The sequence below is a fragment of the Triturus cristatus genome, chromosome 10 (assembly GCF_964204655.1).
Source record: "Triturus cristatus chromosome 10, aTriCri1.1, whole genome shotgun sequence".
NCBI classification, from domain to species: Eukaryota; Metazoa; Chordata; class Amphibia; order Caudata; family Salamandridae; genus Triturus; species Triturus cristatus.
Window position 1 is genome coordinate 428,618,597 of NC_140593.1, and position 23,220 is coordinate 428,641,816.

General features: G+C 44.5%; 1 protein-coding gene across 2 annotated transcripts in view; it reads right to left on the bottom strand.

Moving 5' to 3' along the window:
* Positions 1-23,220, bottom strand: part of ODAD2 (outer dynein arm docking complex subunit 2) — a 1,108,894-nt gene that overhangs the window by 802,375 nt on the left and 283,299 nt on the right. For both annotated transcript variants that reach the window (XM_085631770.1, XM_085631771.1), the window contains exon 6: positions 4,134-4,270. In XM_085631770.1, coding sequence (XP_085487896.1) covers positions 4,134-4,270 — 137 coding nt within the window. The remainder of the gene's footprint in view (positions 1-4,133; positions 4,271-23,220) is intronic.

The window sequence follows — 23,220 nt, forward strand, 5'->3', positions numbered from 1 at the left end:
TGTGACAATTGTCTGAAGCAGTGTCTCCTGCTGGGAGGTATAACATTGAAGGCGATTTTGTCATCAGCACTACTGTGTGAGACAATGCATCACTGGGAAAATCAGTTGCAATTGGTTAACCCTATTGGCCTGTCTTTGAGCTCATAGATATTCTACGCATTTCTGCCTAGCTCTCAAATGCAGCCTTGTATTCAGGACAATGTAGATACAAGAAGCTTTAGAACTTATTAAGGAGGAGATCTTTTGAGCTGTCAGACCACTGTTGACCAGTGGGAGATGACATGTTTCTCAAATAGAAGATGCCGTTTTCTCCAAAGGAAACACTTTATCTTCCACAGTGTCTATCATAGTTACTAGATAAGATAGTTGCTACACCAGTGTGGATACTGACTTTTGTAGATTGATCTGGGGACCCAATTTGTTCAGCAACATGGTTGTTCTCGTCGGTCCTTTGACGGCCCGTGATCATTGGTTAGCCAGTCACCCAGATCAGGGTATATGAATATTTCTCACCTTCAAAGGTTTGCAGTCACTAAAGAAATGTACCTGGACAACATGCATGGGACTGACTTAAGGCCAAATGGTAGTACTTTGTCTGGATATTGTGGATATTTTGAGCTTCAGCCGCAAACCAGGCAAGGAGCAGCAGAGATCGCTCCGTTGCACGAGTTACACTCTAGCGCATCTAACGAAATGAACAGACGCTGCCAGTAAGTCATGTGGTAGAGGATACCCATACAATCAATCGATAAAGCCATTCAATACAAATGAAAAAAAAGGAAAAAAATAGAATAGCGAACTGCATTAGCCCCCGCATTGGAATGGCCAGAGCTCATCCAACTTGTATATAAAATCAGAGCTTCTCAATTTGAAATCAAAAGGATGTACTTAGAATGTTGTACTAGTTCTTGACAGCAGATACCCAGAATGACTTCCTAGGGCTGAAGGGTCACTAACACTCCTGCTGGAGTATATTGATATTACAGCAAGAAATAACAGATTCCCCACGTTTTACCTTTAAAGAAAAAAGAGATAACAAAAGAACTCATAGGTCCTGAAGAAGATGGAGCTAATGTTTTATATCCATTGAAACGTACGTCGACCTGAGAGTATGATGTCCCAGCCATCAGCATAGCATTCGAGGGTTATTGATCTTACCCCGAGTATTTTTTCATCTGTGTTTGCGATGCTGTACTGGGCAGGATGAGTGTGTGTAGTATGAGTCAGTGATATGAGTGTTGATTATATGAATGAGCGCGTAAATGTGGGGTTAGTATTTTTGGATAGCAAAATTGATGTTTGTTCCTTGAAGAGGAAAGACTTAAAGAATTTGTGTACAAATCATGAGTGTTTTTTCTTTGCACAGACTGAGATCATCTTAAGAAAATGTACTATTGAAACTTGTTGAGATATGGCCAAGAAACAGCATTGTTTAAAGAAAATATGATAATATAAATTAAGATTGTTATTTGATTGCCTTTTTATATAAGTGAATAATGAAATAAAAATAAATAAAAGCTTTTTTATGAAACTTAGAATTGTGTGTGGAGAAATCATGAGTCAATGACCTGCTCCTATGCTATATATTAGCAAGCATTAAAGTAGGTAAGGTCATGTGGGAGGTTGTTTATTCATTTTGGTTTATTTCCCCCTTACTCCCAGACCGCATGAGTTTAGTTCTATAGGGGGATGCTTTGCTCAAATAGAGTAGCTCTCAAATGCCGCCTTGTATTCAGGACAATGTAGATACAAGAAGCTTTAGAACTTATTAAGGAGGAGATCTGTTGAGCTGTCAGATCGCTGTTGACCAGTGGGAGATGACACTTTTCTCAAAAAGAAGATGCCGTTTTCTCCGAAGGAAACACTTTATATTCAACAGTGTCTATCATAGTTACTAGATAAGTTAGTTGCTACACCAGTGTGGATACTGACTTTTGTAGATTGATCTTGAGACCCAATGTGTTCAGCAACATGGCTGTTCTCTTCGGTCCTTTGACGGCCTGTGATCATTGGTTAGCCAGTCATCCAGATCTGGGTATATGAATATTTCTCACCTTCAAAGGTTTGCAGTCACTAAAGAAATGTACCTGGACAACATGCATGGGACTATCTTAAGGCCAAATGGTAGTACTTTGTATGGATATTTTGAGATTCAACCGCAAACCTTAAGTACTTTCTATGATGCATTGCTTTGGGAATGTGGAATATGCAGCTTACAGGTCTATCGCACACATTTTTTGCTTTAAATGTGGATACATTTGATGGAGAGCCAGCACGTGAAATGTTGTTTTTCTGATTTACTTGTTATTACAATGCAGATCAAGTATCATACTGCACTCCAACTTCATATCTTTCTTTGAATTAAGAAGTACCTGGAGTAAACTCCATGCCTTTTTTTTTGAGGTGGCACCAGGTTGATTTCACGTTTCAATAGGACCCAGATGTTTCCTTTCTCAAGATTGCAGATCAGTGCTCTGATGTTGGTTTTGGAGGAACTGGCAAATGTAGAGAGTATCCATGACTCACAATATTTATCACACACATTTCCATTATGATTGGTTCCAACACTTCATTGTGTTGAGATACCAATCTTCCTACTGCAGTAGCAAATGGAGGGTGGGATATAAGGTTTTCACTGTCTGTCTCCAGAGGAGAGCCTTTTTTCTGAGTTTGAAGGTCTTGAGGGTTTGACCTAGCCCTGGATGAATTTTGATGGTAATGGTACCGCAAGCTTTGCTGCTGACAGTATTGTGGTTGGTATGGCCAGCAAGTGGATTCAATCCTCAGAGTACAGTACTGTTTCCCTTTAGCTTTGTTCTGGTGCCTGAAAAACATTATATTTGTCTCCATGCCTGCAGCTTTTAGGGTTTCAAAAGCAAAAGGAATAAATGTTGGGCAGAATGCTGAACAAAGCAAACATTCACCCCCAGTCACTAAGATCTGGGTTTAATCCATTGTTCTTTTGCTCACCACACCACCCTATTTGGACCCAGCCATATGCAAATCAGTCTTGACCCTGCTCCTCATGTGAACAGTCCAGCCCGAACTGCCAAGCCAGGTTCTGCCTGGATCAGAAACAAGCATCCTGGGACCAGTTTCAAGTGATCACCCCTCATCAGCTAGGCTAGCTTGAATCCAGTAGTGCAGTGAGCATGGGACCCACATCTGGGCATACCCTTCCCACTTGGGGCAACAAAAGCAAAAGGAACAAATGATGGACAGAATGGTAGACAATGCAAACCTTCACCCCCAGTCATAGTTCTTCCTATTAATCATCTCCTCTTCTGCATGTTAGCCAAATACGACTCAACCTCAAAAAGGGAGATTCATTATCTTTTGTTGGGCATCTGGTTTTAGAGTCATCAACCTAAGCAAAGATTATCTGCGAATGGAGACTCCAGGACAGAACCCTGTTGCTGCAAGATCTGCCCCATTCACAGCATCACTGATAATCCGATTTTCCATTAGTTATCCTTCCTTCACCCCAAAATCCTACTGTTTGAGGTCGGTAGGTCATCCAAAAATCATCTCATCCCATCCTCGATTTCTCCATCAATTGTATTCTTTTTTTTTCTAAAGTAATTTCACAGCCAAGTTGTGACAAAGCAGCAGAGGAGCTGAAGAGCTAAGTTGGAAGATGGGACCCTGGAATACTAGGGCTCCTTTTAGGGGACGTTGTTGTATGTGTTCCTTCTGTTAGCAAAGAAATCGCCTCTGGCAGCAGCTTAGAATAGAGTGCTGATCATTTGTTACAATGATAACCAAGAAGTGAAACTTGGAGATGAGCTACACATATTTTGGAGTTATACAATGTGATGAAATTGCCTCTTCCTGTAGTGTTTAAAATAAGATTATGGTCGAGAGGAGAAGGTTCGCACGTGTGTTAGTATATTCTTTTCAAGAACATAATGATGAAACAAACAACCATTTGCCCCCTAAAAACAATTTTTTGTCTTGTGTTTTAGTCTAACTTTTGGAACCATTCTAAAGCCATTATTGTCCCAGGTGATACGAGTAACGCATATCAGGAAAGAACCCACAGTACAAGTGTTGTTCATAGTACATTTTCATAACACCGAGAAATGTAATATATATTTTTTGTAAAGTATAACCTAATAACATTATATGCATACCCCATTCAAAAATACTCCAGCAGTACTACAGGTGATGTATAAGGCATCAATGTCATGTGGCTTTACCACCAAATAACAAATTTCACCATGAGCTTGTCTCCAGGGAGGAGCGCGGCATCCATTTGAAAACTCGTAATCTGTAACAAAAAAAACAAAAACACTTTTTAAAACTAGTCTATGCTTAGATCAATTATACCAACTGATTTGACCACGTTATTCCGTGTATGCTGTTTAGAGTGCATTGCGAAACACAATGGGTTACATTCACGTAAAAAAGCAGTAAATCTGTACCCGTAAATATAGTCTTCAAGATTGGGAGCAGATTTACTACTCTTTGATATACACAATCATGTCCTGTACATCGTCTGGAAATCTGTCAAGGCGCAGGCCATACTCCCTGTGCGCCCTCTTTTCACCAATGTGTGAATCTATCTATGTAGGATAAAATCACACATTGTGAAATGAGGCCTGGTGTGCAAATGCACTTTTCCTCCATTGATCAAACATTTTTCCCAGGGAGAAATCCTTTCCATCTACTCCGAGTCTGTAGGAGACACGTTGCCCTTCCATTCGTTGAGGGGGATTTATTCTAGCCCTTTGGAGAAGTAAATCTCTAACCATTTCCAGGTCTTATCGAACCGTTTTGAAAACATACTCGTTTATGGGCCCTTCACGCCTCGTTCCTCCCGCTTTGCACCACTTACATGAGACTTGCTTCTGTGCATTTCTCCACACTAATGGGGCAACATTCTGCAATAGTAAAACCATTTACGCCCGCCAAGACTCCTTTTGTGAATTCTTGGGAGGAGTGCATGAAGGTATACATAACTGTAAACATACATTTGAAGCCAAAATTGCCGTAGCGAATTGCGCCAAGTGAATTTCTGCTTCTAAAACTAAAGAGTGAAATCAACCCCCATTCATAAACATAAAAAAAAAAAAAAGATTAATGCGTGAATAAGGTATGAAACGCTAACCGCATAGACCATCATAGTGTGTGGTAGATCATTGAATTATTGACACCAGCATAACAGAACCGTAACAGGACACACCCACTTGAGGGGAAAAGCCATGAGCTTATTTATTGTTAGACACATTTTCTAGAGTAGGGGTCATTCTCATGTGCTCCACCAGTTGTCAACGTTTAGTATACAGTTTTGCAAAATCTCTGATTGTGATTTGCATGCTGATGTCAATTGCTTCAATCGGACAACAACACCTATATGTCGTGTTTTATTTCGTCGCCAATTGGGAACTTGCCTATATTTATTCTTCACGTTTAGGACTGTCAATTAACACGGTCCGTTGCAGAAGCCACATTTTGGCATACAATTTGGAATTGCGCCGTGGACTTTGGTGCAATTCATTTTGAATTGACATAGGCGTTTGATGCATTTACTGCTCTGAAGAAGTCCAATTTTAAATGGACGACTCGCGTTGGCTGATGTTTTTTATGAATTGAACGCAATGAAATAAAGGCAGAACCACAACCTAAGTACTGTATAGACACTGCTATTCAAAAAGAAGTGTCATATTACACTGTTTTCTGACATTGGCTGAGCTAATTTGTTTGTCTGCATGTGGTGCAGCTCCAACTGTGTATTGTTGTTCTATACTCCTTGTTTAAGAGAGGCATCGCTGGACAGGGGGTGCATGTGGAGATTTGCACACAGGGACATCCTTTTGGGTCACAAATGACATAGGTGACTAACAATTTGGTGCTGCATGTATCTTTTGGTCCACTGCCCACATCTTGAGTAATTGGCCTTTGACTCAATTCCACGTAACATCCTAAGGCAGAAGCTAGCAGCAAGAACATCCCACCTTCATTACTGAAAAGTATGATCAACTTTTACTCAAATATTTGGCTGCATGTAAAATTGGGGGATGGCACCTCCTTGACACAGAAAATACAAACCTTGATAGGTTTAAAATAAGGATGTGTCTTAGCCCTCCTCCTTTTCAACATATTTTTGGTGGATCCCCTAGTAGCCCCAGGCGAAGTGAACACACTTATGAAGGCAAATCAATCTGCTGCCTTCTTTACGCAGATGATGCACTTTTAATATCCAAAACCGGAGTGAGACTACAACGTCTTTTGGAGAAACTGTACAATTACACGAAACTCAACGGGGCTTCCTTCAACCCTGAGAAAACATGGATAAGAATAATGGGTAGAACAAAAAAGAAACCAGGCTTATGGTACCTGAATGTCCTCCAAGTTAAAACCAGTGTGGACTTTAAATACTTGGGCGTGATCACTGATACTTGTAGAACTTTCCTCCCTCACCAGGGGGCCTTAAAGTAAAAAGCATCTACCTTACTACACATGTCTTTTTTAAAGCTTTAGAAAATTCTCTCTGGTCCCCTTCTTGATTTGTTAATGAAAGTGATTTGCGCTAAACTACTGCTCACTGAAGCCTATGAATCAAAGGTCATGCTTGGAAGTGGTTCCAATCTGCTGGATAAACTTTTAGTGAGCACCAACAGAAGGGTTTTTTACCTTACAAAACACACCTTCCAAGCACAAATTTGTCTGGAATTTGGCCTTTTTTTTTATCAAAGCCTGGAAAGACAAGGCACCTTTTTGGAACTATGCACTAAGCTGCTCACCGCAAGGGCTGACATGGTGGAAAACCAACTATGGTTAGAAATAACTAAACCAGATAGCCAATCTGCAGCCCGAGTCTAGCTGGACCACCCATTACAGAACCTACAGGCAGCTGCGCTGTGGGCAACACCCCGTTACTTTTGCAATTTTTAAAAGGTCTTCGTGGCGAGCAGATAAACAAACTTTGGCTTCATGTACGCATTTCTGGTCAGTCTTAAATAACTATGTCAAACTGGGACCGCAACGTATTATCAACATTTGCATGTCAAAACATGACAAACAAAACTAATTCAATATGGGTTAGGTGAGCTGGCAAATTTTGACTGCATACCCGCGAGGACAAGGAAAAACATCAGTTTACTGTGTAGGCTTTGTTAATCCCACATCAAAACAATTGTGCATTTGTCTGCATTTGGTCGGTTCTGTTGAAAGAAGAAGGTGCACTTTTAAAATCTCAGTTTCAGTTACTGGGCATGCGCTCCTGTAGACCCGCTGTAATTGCTTGTCTTAAAGCAGAGCATCCAATTTTGGCAGCGAGATTTGTGGAATTCATGCAGGCATTCAAGATGTTATTGACCACTCTAGCACCTGTACATAATATACTAGTCAGGCACTTTAGGACCTATTTTCAGTCGCCCCTTTACTCACTCGCTGAGAGAAATAATTGTCTTATGCTGAAACCTAGAGATGATTGCTTAAAAACCATGTTTCCAGGGATGTACTTGAGTGGATCATATTATTCTTATTTATAAAATGCTAAATGTAATAGTATAATAGAGCTGACACAGCGTCAAAAGTATGAGATTCCGCTTGTCTGATGGCCAATAGAACAAGCATTGGCATAGCCACTAGGTCTCACCTTTGGGGCCTTATAAGTGTTTATCCAGAGATATTGACTTTGCCAATGTGTTTAAGCTGTGCTGTAGAGAAGTGTGGCTGCTGTGCAGCATGCTGAAAAGTTATAATAAAAAAGTGTCAGAAGCATTTTTGTTACCTTATATATGACCAAGAAGTCATTACGTACAACTGAACGACCATATTAACCTCTTCGGTGCCCGTGACGAGCTGGACTCATCATGGGCCGCGGTGGCGCTGTGCCCATGACGAGTCCAGCTCGTCACAAACCCCGCCCGCTAATGTAACGGCCGGCACAGGGCGGGGAAAGGGGCGGGCACCGAAGGGGTTAACAAAAGTATTTACAATAAAAAATATCCTCAGTTTTCTTTTGTTCTTGCAATGCTGGCAACTTGTTTGTGCCTATTCCAATGGTTGTTTGTTAAACCTTTTTTTTGAGGGGGCCTAAACAATCAGAGGGTGAAGGTTGGGAACTAGTACCTGTATTATAACACTAGCAGCGTCCAGACGCTAGGGGAGAATCAACAGATGCCAGATTCCGAGAGCAGGCTGTGGGTGGTGGTGACTGGTACAGAGACGATGCTGAGGTGATGCTGAATGATATTCAGGTCTTGCTGAGGGATGATGATGTGGTAGTGTACTAGTGCAAAGGCGATGCTGAGTGATACTGATGTGGTGCTGAGTGATGCTGTGGTGGTGCTGAGTGATGCTGTGGTGGCGCTGAGTGATGCTGTGGTGGGGCTGAGTGATTCTGTGGTGGGACTCATTGATGATGTGGTGGCGCTGAGTGATGCTGTGGTGGCGCTGAGGTGGTGGCCCTGAGTGATGCTGTGGTAGCCCTGAGTGATGCTGTGGTAGCGCTGAGTGATGCTGTGGTGGTGCTGAGTGATGCTGTGGTGGTGCTGAGTGATGTTGTGGTGGCGCTGAGTGATGTTGTGGTGGCGCTGAGTGATGCTGTCGTGGCGCTGAGTGATGCTGTGGTAGCGCTGAGTGATGCTGTGGTGGTGCTGAGTGATGCTGTTGTGGCGCTGAGTGATGCTGTGGTGGTGCTGAGTGATGCTGTGGTGGCCCTGAGTGATGCTGTGGTGGCCCTGAGTGATATTGTTGTGGCCCTGAGTGATGCTGTGGTGGCCCTGAGTGAAGCTGTGGTGGTGCTGAGTGATTCTGTGGTGGCACTGAGTGATGCTGAGTTGGCCCTGAGTGATGCTGTGGTGGCCCTGAGTGATGCTGTGGTGGTGCTGAGTGATGCTGCTAATTCCATACAATGCATTCTGCAAGGTAACGGACATACCAGAAGCAGCCCTCGGTAACTTCAGACAAACTGCACTGTGTCCGAGGTGGCCTCTCCTAACCCACTGACAGTCCTCCGTCACTCACCATTTTGAAGCACTTCGTGCAGCAGGAAGAGGCTGAGAAGGAGCCAGAGCTTTATGGTGGGGGGGATCTGTCAGCCCACACGCTATAATGCCCGCTCCGGCTGCAAACTCCACTCCTCGGAAGCCAACACGATCGATGCGGGAAAGATTCCCCTGCCCGCTTCCAAAGGATGCTGCAAAGGAGACCTGCAAGGAATGTGGTTGGCTGGTTTGTATTTTCCATAGAATGGAGAGAGACTGTTGCCAAGATCAAGTTTCAGAGAAAACTGGGAAAGCCTTGAAAGGCAAGCGCGCGTGCCTCGTTCTGAAAGTAAAAAAAAAGGCGTGCAGGCTGCAGCGAGAAAGAGAGGCGGAGGGGTACATCTGCGAGTGGTGCGCGTGCGCTGGGGAGAGCAGTCTGCTCTTTTTCGAAGCACTTACTCATGCTTGTGGCGCGCCCCTGCATGCTCCCGCAAGGTGTATGCTGCCACAAGCTATGTGCTTCGAAAAAGAGCTGAATGACGGCTAAAGGTCTCCTAACAGCGCATGCGTGTTGCGTAGACGAGACCTAAAAACATAGGGTAGTCATTATCATCATAATACTTTATTCGGCACACAAATAGCCATAAAAGATACATACATAAACAAAACGTATGCAAGATACAAGAGAAAAGGTACAATAAACATATCTAAGACCTACCAAGTAATTGGAAATAATAGATCAACCACTACGCTTTATCACAGTTTGCAATCCGCTCTTAGCACCTCTCCTGACCAAGATCGTAAGTCCATTTGCCCATGCCCAAGGAAATTAAATCTGATTCAGCCCTTAACCTTCCATAGTTTTCGTAGATCTCACCACTGCTTTTAAGAAAGCACAGAAAGTAGCAAATATCATAGGTACTCATGAGTTGAAGAAGGATAGTCTGAAACGCAGCAAATTAGGTTTGCACTTTAAGGTCCTGTAATATATTCAATGTGTAAAACGGCTGCATTGTGATTTATCTGTTTAATAATAAGAAGGGGCCTATGGATTGGTTTTATCTTCAACCATGACTCGAAAGTGTGCAATAATGAAATGTGGTTGTGGTCTGAGATGTAGCAATCCGGATAGCCCTTTATATACACTATGCACTTTCTGGGAATCAACAGTTTTTATTGTCTCTTTAATTATGTGGAAGTGGAAATGTATTATGTCGCGATGATTTCATGTTTTATCTGATCAGTATGATAGAAATTGTATTACAGTATTTTTAATACGTGAATTTAATGAATTTGTGTAACGGTTTTTATTAATCATACAAATAAAGTTAATTGATATTGAAAAAAATTGCAATGGGGTTTCACCTAGACCATACACTCGTACATGATTTCACATACATGATTATTTTGTTACATGCTCAAAAGTTCTTCAAATATAATTTCTCTGTGTCCATTGGTTCCAGAATGAAGTAGTCCAACAATAATTATTCATGCATATTAACCGTTTTTATATTTAGATTTCACATATCCATGTGGATCATGGATATGTGAAATCTAAATTTAAAAAACGGTTAATATTTCATTCCTAACATTGGAGGTTCTTCAAGGCTATTTAAATCACCAATGCCAGCTAACGTCATAATCTTTCCCCAGAGCACCAAATGTCTATGCTATTGTAGTTTTTCAGTTCCATCAGGTGCTGCAATGTTAAAGATCACAAGTACAAATGTCTAAATTAATTTCAATATCTTGATTGCCTAACAGGGAATGCCCTAAAACACGAGGATCACTTACTTTATGGAGCTAAGATGGCTGCGACGGCTGAAAAGCTTGAGAGAGTCTCGTTGTGCTCCTGGACATGTAGCTCACCTTGACTCCACTTGAATATTTTGTGCAGTACAAGTGTTGCAGCCGCAAAGTCTCACAGCACGGAGTGCGTCTCCGTATATGCACGGCATACACAGGTGAGAGCAAGAGTTAACTGGTTGAGACTGATGTGACAGGTTAATCGATCCTAAACTCTGGTAGGGAAAGTATGTTTTCCCTGCTGATGTTGTGGCTGCTACTGTTGCTCCTGCAAGCGCAACCAGAGGATTCAACACTCTGGTGAGAATAATAGCAGTGGTCTCTCTGCCTGTAATGGGATTTGAAGAACAACTTCTACTTCAGACCCCACAGCATGTAAGGTCTCTACTTTGTTTTTCATCCTTGCAGTACTTTCCTCTGTGTGTTAAAGCCAGAAAATGGGAGGTTGAAAATCCTAAGCAGAGCGTCTGGTTTAAGAAAAGTGAAGCATAACCAGAAATAACATTGAAAGGTGATACTTTGGCAGTAGCCAGATACTACCAATTCTACCAAGTCAATCACCATTATGATGACTTGGTTCAAACTGATGGATCCTTCCTAAACCATGTCTTCAAAATCCTTCCTCCAATGCCTTTGATGTTTATCGGCAAATGGGTTAAGGCCCACCCAGATTTTTCCCCGTAACAGCCTATAAATGCAGTGCAAATAGCTGTCTTCAGTTGTGTAGCAGCCGCCCCACATATTTATTGCTTCCACATCTATCATCTTACTTTTCCCTGCTAGTAAGTGCTCAAGGTTCAGGCGCCGATGCATGTGTTCTTCTTACCTGCCAAGGCTTTCATAGCATGTGGCTTAGACTCTGCTTTTCTGAATTTGGGAAGGTGACTTGTACTTCTACCTACTCTAGTAAGCATGGTAACAGACGTCTTGGTGATGCTCGCAAAAGATGTATCATTTGCTTTTGCAAGAACAGTGTTCAGTTCCCAAGGTGTAGTAGGTATTCTAGTAGGAGGAATTATCTTCTTAATACCCTCTAAGAAACCATTCCTACAGCATTCTAAAGAAAGAGGTTTGTAAAGGAGATTTACTATATGCAGTGATTGCTGCACGTAATACTGTGATTGATGTAAAATGAAGCCTAGAAACTGTAAGATGTAGGAGGTATCGAATCACTACATCTTGTGGGCATCTGGATTGATCATAGTTATTTTGCACAACAGATTGAGAACCTCTTCAACTGCAATGCATATGATAGTGAAAGGACATTTTGCCTCTCCCAGAATCTCTCTACAGTCTTGTGGAAGATTTAAATAACCATTTTGTAAGAATTCAGGAGCCAGACAGCTCAGTTTTACAATGGTAGATTGGGATGCAGGATCAGGCCCTGAACATTTACATTGGCAGCCTTCAGTGCCTTAACTTGATGATATGCAAATGAATGACATAGTGCCTCAATGCATCCTGGTCACAGCAGTCCACAAAGTACAATCATAACCCTCCATTGGGTATATTTTAATGTGATGTGTGCGTTGGATTCTACGCAATTCCGGAGGCCAGCTTGTCCCATCAACAGGCCCAAAATCTGTTGGCCCGGACAGGCCCTGAACACGGTAATCCGCGATGGTGCGAGCAGCCTGTTTTTGAGTACAGCAGGCAGCCCGACATCCTATAATCCAGAGCCACATCTGAAGACCAACACATGTCATAGACCTACTGATGAAGCAGCTCCGACACCCAAGAATGCCACAACACCCACCACCACCCCCAGGACCCCCCCTCTACCACCGAGGCAGCGCAGAACAAGACAGCAAACTTTCCGAAAACGGCATGGCCCCTCAGTCACACAATAGCTGAATATTGGGACAGGTGTGAACAAACTATATGTGAAGGAAGCAATTCACCCATGAATAACAATGTATTTATTTATTTTTAGCATTTATAAAGCGCACTATCACCTATCAGGCATCCTGGCGCTAACATGCAAGTGCACAGAGAGACTACTGCTCCGGAGAGATGTCAGAATAACCATATTATGCACTAGGGAAGAGCCAGGTTTTTAGTCTCTTCCTAAATGGAAGGAGATCCACCAGTCATCTCACTTTCAACGGGAGCTTATTCCATAATCGGGCGGCAGAGATACTAAAAGCTCTGCCTCCTGATTTTATTTTTTTTAACTTGGCACCTTCACCAGTCTGGCTGACTAGGAGTGAACACTTCTCTCAGGTACATACCAGGCACATTTCCTCTGCATAAGTTCTGGTCCAGATCCATGCAAGGCCTTAAAGACTATGCAGAGGGAATTAAGCTGGATTCTCTGCAATATCGGGAGCCAATGCAGCTCTGCCAAGGCCGAGGAGGTAGAGAACCGTCTTGACTTCCCCAAAGCAAGTTTAGCTGCAATTGCTTGAATCCTCTGGAGCCTATCTATTAGAAATCTCGGGGAGCCCAACAGCAAAGCATTACAATAATCTAATCGACTTAAGATGGTGCTTTGAACTACCAATGCTCGAGCATGAATTGGCAAGAGCGGGAGAATTTTGCGAAGGACTCTAATAATAGCAAAACAGCTCCCCACGGTTTTATTAACCTGTGATTCGAGCGTCAGCTTATTATTAAGCATGATACCCAAATTCCGAACCTTGTCGACAGGCATCGGTGGCCATTCCGTGGTTAACGGCCAAAAGTTCGAGGGCAGCATGGGAGGTGCCTTCCCTGCTAGGCAATAGAGAACTTCGGTTTTGTCAGCATTAAATTGCAATGAATTTTCCTTTAGCCAGTGAGCTGTATCTCGCATGCACTCATGAAACACTTCACGAGATGTAGACTGTTCTCCCTCTAAAGAGAGGATCAGTTGAGTTTTGACCGCATAATTAACAATATTAATGTTATGCGCCCTTATGACGGCGATCAGAGGTTTCATATATATGTTAAATAAGATCTGGCTGATCGCAGAGCCCTGAGGAACACCATGCGAAGTGTTAATAAATTCAGATTGATAGGGAGGAATCGCCACTGCCTGACTCCTATCAGAGAGGAAAGATTGAAACCACTTCAAGGCGATGCCTGATATTCCCACCTCTCTCAATCTCGTCAGAAGAATGGCATGGTTAACTGTGTCGAACGAGGCAGAGAGGTCAAGCAGGATAAGAACCACCGCTTGACCTCTATCTGCCCGCATACGAAGCTCATCCATTACTGTCACCAGGGCGGTCTCTGTGCCATGGGCGGGACAGAACCCGAATTGCACATCTCCTAAGATCCTATTAGTTTCCAAATATTTTGATAATGATCTACTAACTATCCGTTCTACGATTTTTGCTGGATAAGGCAGCAGGGAGATAGGCCTATAGTTTTTAGGACAGGCAGGGTCCAGAGTTGCCTTTTTTAAAAGAGGTGTCACCAGTGCCTGTTTCCAGCTAGTCGGTACTACTCCACTACGAAGAGATTGATTGCAAATAAGGCGGAGTATAGGGAACAATTCTGCTCCCAACTCCTTCCAAATTTTATGTGGCAAAGGGTCCAACGGTGAACCCAAGGAGATACCTAAAGCCACAATACCGAATTCCTCCACAGTAGGCATCTCAAAATCCACTAGGGTATTCGTGCTCTCTGTCTCTTCGCCTCCAGCCTTTTGATCTTTTCTTATGCCGGTAAAATCCCTACTCATCTGATCATTTAACTCTGAGCCTTCTCCCTCCTCTTGCAAAATATCCCTACCGAGGCCATCAATGATAGTTTTAATTTTATCATTGAAAAACATAGCAAGGTTATAGCAGAGGTCTTGGGTAGGAGGTATCGGATTTTTGGCACAGTTAGGGCTGATCAAATTATTCACTATTTTGAAAATGCTTCTGGCATTATTAGGAGCATTTAAAATAGAATTGGAGAAGTACTCAGCTTTTACAAAATGTATTTCTTTTTTATAGCTAATAATTGCTGTTTTCCATGCAAACTTATTCTTATCTTCATACATCCTTCTCCACTTCCTCTCTGCCTGTTTACATTCAAGTTTCAAATCTTTTAATCTATCGTTAAACCATGGGGCAGAAGGTCTACCCACTCTCCTATGATTTTTTAGTGGAGCAGCCCGGTCCAATGTGGATGTGATCTGTGTACATAGAGTCGCATAGTTCTCCTCCACATGTCTGTCCGTCAAAAAACAGCCATCCAGATCAAACACCGGAGGGATACAACCCTTTCTTAGAAGGGACTTCCAATCTCTACTAACATAGTTTTTTGTTTCTCAGGTTCCGTGACTGTTACACTTCAGGTCGTATGCCTGGAATTTAATCAAGTAATGGTCGGACCAGACCACGTGCGAAATATCCAAGATTCCTAGTACGTGTTCCTCTGAAAAAATTAAATCAAGGGTATGTCCTCCCTTATGTGTTGGTTCAGAGACCCACTGATGTAGGTTGAAACCTTCACACGACTGAAGTAAATTACTATAACCAGAGTCTAGTGATCCATTTAACCAAAGATTGAAATCACCCAAAATCACCAACCTGGCGTGTGTAGCCGCCATATTGCTGATAGTCTCAATCAGTGACTGCTGTTGCTGCACACAAATAGCCCCTGGAGGTCTATAACAAACAATCCCAGTCATTACATGACCATTAGAATCTTTTATAGCAAATCCAAGCATTTCAAGTCCCTTTATCACGTCAATATCTATAGTAACCAAATTCCATGATTCTTTAAAGATCACACCTACTCCTCCTCCCCTCCCACTCGTTCTGGGTTTATGACAAACTTTATACCCCGGCGGACATGCCAATCCTAGTTCTAAATCACTTTCTAAATATGTCCATGTTTCTGTCATGAATAGGACATCCAATTCGTGGGATTCCAGCATCAGCTGAATCTCCACACAATGCTTAGGCAGAGACCTTACATTTGATAGCCCACAGAAGAGGTGATCTTGTTTTACGAAATCTGAGATGGGGCCCGCAGTCTCCTCAATTTTAAATTTCCCCCTCCCCTTTCCCAACACACCTATCTTACACAGTTCAATACCTGTATAGCTAATACAGCATACTCCATCATTAACCTGCTGCGGTCTCAAACGGGCAGCCTGGCTGGTGCTGTGCACATTCGGTGCGCGGACGGGCGCAGACAGGCTTGCCTTTGGTGCGCCAGCGGCGCACCCGCTGCGCGCGTCCGCCACAAGCCCACGCCAGCATGTCCCTTTATAGTTGTGGGCCCAAAAAGACTAGACCGCACACCTCCCAAAATGGCGGGTCCGTTCTAACAGACGGACATCGCTAGCTAAATTCAGGGCTAGGCCTGGGCTAAATTTCCGTTCCGCTCGCGGAAATTGCGATAATTTGACATTTTCGCGTTCCGCGGAGAGCGCGAAAAGGTCAAAATTTCCGCATTCCGCAGCTTAGCGATAATTTGTTTCTTGCTCGCGCTGTAAAATAATACATTCTCGCGCGCGCGAATGCCTTACCTGAATCCCCGCGTTCGCCGACAAGTTTTCCCGATCCGGTCGCGTTCTCCATGAGATGTTGGATTGTTGGTAGCCATTTGCGCTGTCTCGTGACAGTTCGCACCCTCAGTAATGTCATTGGTCGCGCGAGCACGTCTTTCTTCTCGCGATCATGCACCGCGAGAAGAGTGAAAACAAGATGGCCGCGCCCGCGAGCAACCGCATGGGTAAGTTGGCGAGCTGCGACCATGCAGAAAATACCGCGAACGGGCGGAAAAAAAACTTCCGCATCTTCGCGATATTTCCGCGTGTTTGCGGAGATTTGTAACATTTTCGCGATAATTTGCGAAAGTCACTTTCGCAAATTCCGCCCACCCCTATTCAGGGCACACTCGAAGTCTGGTGATAAGTGGCACACTGATAAAACAGAAATTACAATTTTGCACACAATGCAAAGTGTAGCAGTGTAGTGCTGGACACATCTCAGTATGCAGAACACACATCTCTCCATGTGCATAAAGACTACTGGTGCTTGTAGTTTTGTGGACAGTGGACCCAACCATGTTACGTCAAACACTAGGGATGATCTTAGTCATGTAGCGTTATCGTCTCCGCCTGTAAGCATAAGGGTAACCGGAGTGGGCTGGTCCGACATACACCACTTCAGCGTAGGAGTGTGAATAAATAGACCGGGGCTCTGGGCGTGGTTCACTTGTGAATTGTGAAGACCAACGACTGTGCCGGAGCGGCGGGCTTCACCCTGCGACGAGGCTGCCACAATGACCGCTGCTCTCCTCGACACAGGCCCCCTGCGAACCCAGCGGCACAGCACAGCAGACTTATGTCTGTACAGACTACTGTCTTTGATCTACACTGCGGCCAGCAGGCCTCACAATTCAGACGGAGTAGCGATTGCAGATGACGCAGTGCAGTACGCAAGATACATTGCTCCCAGTGCGGCCCTCTCGAACCACGCATCACCGCAGGGTGCTCCCATGCAGAGTACTTCAGATGCCACTAACTCAGTGCACCACAAGTAATCACCACGTGGCCTTACCGGGGCAGAATTCAATAGACAAAAGACATTGGTTCGAGTGTGGCCCCCCCCGGACAACGCATCATCGCATGGTACGTACACGCTGAGCGCCAAAGGTACTACTAACTCAGTGCACCACAAGACATCGACATGTCGCCTTACTGAGGCAGAATTCAATAGACAAAAGACATTGCTTCGAATGCGGCCCTCCAGGACAACGCATCATCGCAGGGTATGTTCCCGCTCAGTGCCAAAGGTACTAGTAACTCAGTGCAACACAAGACATCGACACGTCGCCTTACTGAGGCAGAATGCAATAGACAAAAGACATTGCTCCGAATGCGGCACTCTCGGACAATGCATCATCGCAGGGTACGTACACGCTGAGCGCCAAAGGAGCTATTAAGTCACTGCACCATAAGTCATCACAAGGAAGAGTGAACAGTTTTATGTCAGCAGTGAGGCATATTATCACTTGAAAATCACCCAAAATACTTATAATATAAAAAGAACAGAAGAATCAAAGTACATTAATGATTACAATCCAGTAATTTTGAAGATGTGGAATGCAAATATGGACATACAATATGTTGCAGATACTCAATTCCTGTTCCTCGCATGCTATCCAAATAGAAGTCCATACCTGGAAAACATATGTCTATATGAAATACTGCAACATTATAGTTTTAGAAAAAATGTTACAGAGCAAATAAATAAAGGGAAATATGCTGTAATTGGATCTGAGAGATGTTTCTTAAAGAATGCCAAAGGAAATGTGATTATTCACAGGAAATTAAGTTGTGATACTCCAGATAAGAGAGAGTTTTTCTATTTAGCTCTTCTCCAACTATTCAAACCTTGGAGGACTGAAATGGAATTACTTGTAGATTTTGACTGCTATGAAGATTCTTTCAAAGCATGTAAAGACATTGCTACCAGTGAGACCCGCCCGGACCACGCATCATCGCAGGGTGCGCACATGCTGAGTGCTTCAGGTGCCACTAACTCACTGCACCACAAGTCATCACCACATGGACTTATTCAAGCAGAATTCAACCCAAGCCGCAACATATGGTGCCACAAACCCTGTTCAACAAAAGCCAGCGACACTTGGTGCCACTAACCCTGTTTAACACAAGCCAAACGATCCCACATGTGTAACTGTGTCCTGAGTCCTGAATGGCAGTGACCCCAAGTCCATGGCAGCGACCACAGCACCAGACTCCCTCTGATTAGTTAGGCATGTTTCCATATGCAAGGCCGGCGACACGTGGTGCCACTAACCCTGTACAACACAAGGTGCGACACGTGGTGCCACTAACCCTGTTCAACACAAGCCGATCCCACATGTGTAACTGTGTCCTGAGTCCTGAATGGAAGTGACCCCAAGTCTGTGGCAGCGACCACAGCAGCATACTCCCTTTGATCAGTTTTGCATATTTCCATATGCAAGGCTGGCGACACGTGGTGCCACTAGCCCAGTTCAACACAAGCTGATCCCACATGTGTAACTGTGTCCTGAGTCCTGAATGGCAGTGACCCCAAGTCCGTGGCAGCGACCACAGCAGCATACTCCCTTTGATCAGTTAGGCATATTTCCATATGCAAGGCCGGCGACACGTGGTGCCATTAACCCTGTTCAACACAAGCCGATCCCACATGTGTAACTGTGTCCTGAGTCCTGAAAGGAAGTGACCCCAAGTCTGTGGCAGCGACCACAGGAGCATACTCCCTTTGATCAATTAGGTATATTTCCATATGCAAGGCCGGCGGCACGTGGTGCCACTAACCCTGTTCAACACAAGCCGATTCCACATGTGTAACTGTGTCCTGAGTACTGAACGGCAGTGACCCCAAGTCCGTGGCAGAAACCACAGCAGCATACTCCCTTTGATTAGTTAGGTATATTTCCATATGCAAGGCCGGCGGCATGTGGTGCCACTAACCTTGTTCAAAACAAGCCAATCCCACATGTGTAACTGTGTCCTGAGTACTGAACGGCAGTGACCCCAAGTCCGTGGCAGCGACCACAGCAGCATACTCCCTTTGCTCAGTTAGGCATATTTCCATATGCAAGGCCGGCGACACGTGGTGCCACTAACCCTGTTAAACCCAAGCCGATCCCACATGTGTAACTGTGTTCTGAGTCCTAAATGGCAGTGACTCCAAGTCCGTGCAGAGACCACAGCAGCATACTCCCTTTGATCAGTTAGGCATATTTCCATATGCAAGGCCGGCAACTCGTGGTACCACTAACCCTGTTTAACACAAGCCGATCCCACATGTTTAACTGTGTCCTGAGTCCTGAATGGCAGTGACCCCAAGTCCGTGGCAGCGACCACAGCAGTATAATCCCTTTGATCAGTTAGGTATATTTCCATATACAAGGCCGGCGACACGTGGTGCCACTAACCCTGTTCAACACAAGCCGATTCCACATATGGAACTGTGTCCTGAATCCTGAATGGCAGTGACCCCAAGTCCGTGGCAGCGACCACCAACCTATGCATGTGGCTGTGGGCCCTTGCTCAGCGCTACCTCTGGCCTACACTGCGGTCAGCAAGACTCACAATTCAGATACAGTAACAATTGCAGATGACGCAGTAGGCAAAAGACATAGCTCCCACTGCGGTCCATCCGCACCAAGCAGCATCACAGGCTCATACACTTCGACAGTGTATTCTGTACATATTTCATCTTTTCATGATACGCTTACACTGCAGTCAGTAGGGCTCACAATTCAAATTAAATCTTGATTCATTAATTACAGAGTCCACTAGGCAAGTATCTATCACAGGCCTAAAACCTACATAATATCCTTTTAGTATCCTTGCTTCAAGAACTTTTTTTATATCAGTTATACCTTTAGTACAATCAACAAATTCATCTTCAAGTGCAAACAAACACTCAACAACAGTGTACACTGCGGGCAACAGAGCTCGCAATTTGAAATTTTGACACGTGGTGCCACTAACTCTGTTCAACACAAGCCGCGTCACGTGGTGCCACTAACCCTGTTCAACACAAGCCAATCCCACATGTGCAACTTTGTCCTGAGTCCTGAATGGCAGTGACCCCAAGTCTGTGGCAGCGACCACAGCACCAGACTCCCATCGATCTGTTTGGCATATTTCCATATGCAAGGCCGGCGACATGAGGTGCCACTAACCCTGTTCAATACAAGCCGGTGACTCGTGGTGCCACTAACCCTGTTCAACACAAGCCGATCCCACATGTTTAACTGTGTCCTGAGTCCTGAATGGCAGTGACCCCAAGTCTGTGGCAGCGACCACAGCAGCATACTCCCTTTGATCAGTTAGGCATATTTCAATATACAAGGCCGGCGACACATGGTGCCACTAACCCTCTTCAACACAAGCCAATCTCACATGTGGAACTGTGTCCCGAGTCCTGAATGGCAGTGACCCCAACTTTGTAGCAGCGACCACAGCACCAGACTCCCTTCAGTTTTATTTGTTGTTGTTTTCTTTAAATAAAATGTTTCATATGTAAACCTATACAAGACTAAGATTCTTATTTGTCCAACTGCACAGGGACACTTCTGGGCCCAAGAAGGTTGTTGGGGGTATGTTGGTAATGTGGGAAGAGGGTGCGTTACCTGCTGATGTGGGGAGAGGCAGTGTGAAATGGGTATCTCTCACAGAAAGAACTCCGATATGTTTTCAGAAATGCCTCAGACAGATGCCAGCTGACGGACTGAATCACAAAATGGTTTTTCAATGCTTATGTAGTGTGAGTTATGAACAGTTCGCATCCAGACTCGCAGAGGGACAACTACGGCCCATCCGCTCGACTCACAGACACAGTACTACGAGCCGTCCACTCCCAAAGGGACAGCACCGTAGTAGTTTGCAGAGGTACAGGCACAGTAGCGTAAAAGCTCGCAAAGGTAGAGAGCTACGAGCAGACAGACTGGCTTCTTACAGCATAGCTGCGAAGTAGTGATGTTGGGCAGAGGCAGCGTGAAAGAGTTCTCTTGTAGATACAGAACTCCAATATATTAAATTGTCCCCAAGACCTTTCTTTTATATTTTCACTCGATGCGAGAAAGCCTGCTTTCTGGACCAAGACCTTGCTCCCTGCCAAATTTGTCGTAATTCCGTTCAGCAGTTTGACCTGTAGCCTTGTCTAAAGTTTCCTAAGGAAAATCCATTGAGAAAACACGTTTTCACACCCCCACATAGCTACCTGACGCAGGCGTACTCGCTGTTGGTGTGCAGGTCAGTGCTTTAGTTGTCAACATGTCACAGCCACTCCCTGAGGGCAGGTTTGCACACACCACACCAATCCAGCACATGCGTCACAGGCCATGTGACCACGCAAATATAATGCATCGACAACGTAACATTCTTTATTGCCGGTGGTGACTGAATGGCGGACGCTCCATGGGTCTGAATCATAAAGAGTCCATGAAGACTTGCGCAGAGGGTTAGTTGCACCCTGAGCTGCTTGGCCATCAGGGGCCTACTACCACGTGGCACGGACTTGACTTGCACAGGGTTAGTGCCACCCGAAGCTGATGTGGCCGTCAGGGGCCTACCACCACGTGGCACTGACTTGTGTTGCACAGGGTTAGTCGCACCCTAAGTTGTATGGCCATCAGCGGCCTACCAGCACGTGGCGCTAACTTGCGTTGCACATGGTTAGCGGCCCCAAAAGCTGATGTGGTCTCTGCCATTGATGACTCAGGACTCAGCGACATGTGTGAGATCTGCCGGGCCGCGGAGAAGTTGATGTGGTCTCCGTCATTTATGACTCAGGACTCAGCGACATCTGTGAGATATGCTGGGCCGCTGAGCTTTGACGGGCATGTGGAGTGCCCACTGGTACACACTCCGGTGGCAGCAGGTAATTATTTGGACATGGCTGCACAGGGGGGGGGGGCAGTGTCTCTCTCTCTCACTTCCCTCTCTTCACTCTCTCTCTCACTCTCTTCCTTCCTTTCCTTCTATCTCTCTCTCTCTCTCTCCCTTCTCCCTTTCTTTCCTTACCTCTCTTTTTCTCTCTGGCTTTTTTTTCCTTCTCTCTTTCTTTGTGTCTCACTCCTCTGATATGCACATTACACACATCCTTATTTTGTGCTTTATTTTCCAGGCTGTGTCGTCGACATTGATGGACCCGACAGGAGTCTTCCACTTTGTTGTTTTGTGTTGAGTTTGTTAAATTTCAATAAAGTTTTTGGTTGTTACTTAAGTGCTGTGTCACTCTTTCTCGTTCTTATTACTGTTATTTGGTGGTGTCCACCATGGTGTTAAATTTTGGGGCAGTTATCGCAGGAATACAGGTGATGTCTGCAGTTTGCACCAGCTTCTGAATAGTGTGTTAGATTTATCTCAACTTTAGTTGCATTAAAGTGCTGATAAGGAGATGCAGAGTAGGCGTTCCGGTGCAAAATCACACGAGGTGCACCTTTGCGATCTATTCTAATTACTAAAATCCTGTATTGAATTCCACTGTGTTAGTGGGTGCATTTACAGTGTACACACAAAATCAATAAAGAAATCTCATTGTATTTATATTGTTTGGGAATAGTGGATCAGGTGCTGGATCTTGACGGGATACACTGCCCAGTTTGTTTATTTTACTGTACACGGAAAAACCACATGACAACTTTCACAATGAAAGCCAAAAAGTACGAAGCGAAACAAATTCCGGCGATAAGCCGCGTTAGCACCAGAGATTTTACACCTGCTTTCTGCTGGTGTTAAGCAGGACGACTACCTGCAGCATGAAAAGGAACACAGCCAAGAGCCACACCTGAACACCCACAGGTGCCATAGAGTCAATGAGCATGATACACGGATACCCATGAGGGCCATAACACTCCTCGCAACAACCCCAGGACCGCCAATGCCCCCCGAACCCGCATCTGAGCAAGTATGTCCATGTGGTCATTGTGTTAGCATGATAGGCACTGGCCCTGCAACATCACAGTGTGCTGTCTTCAGCGGACGTTACTATGAACCTCAGTATTGGCAGTGAGCCTGGAG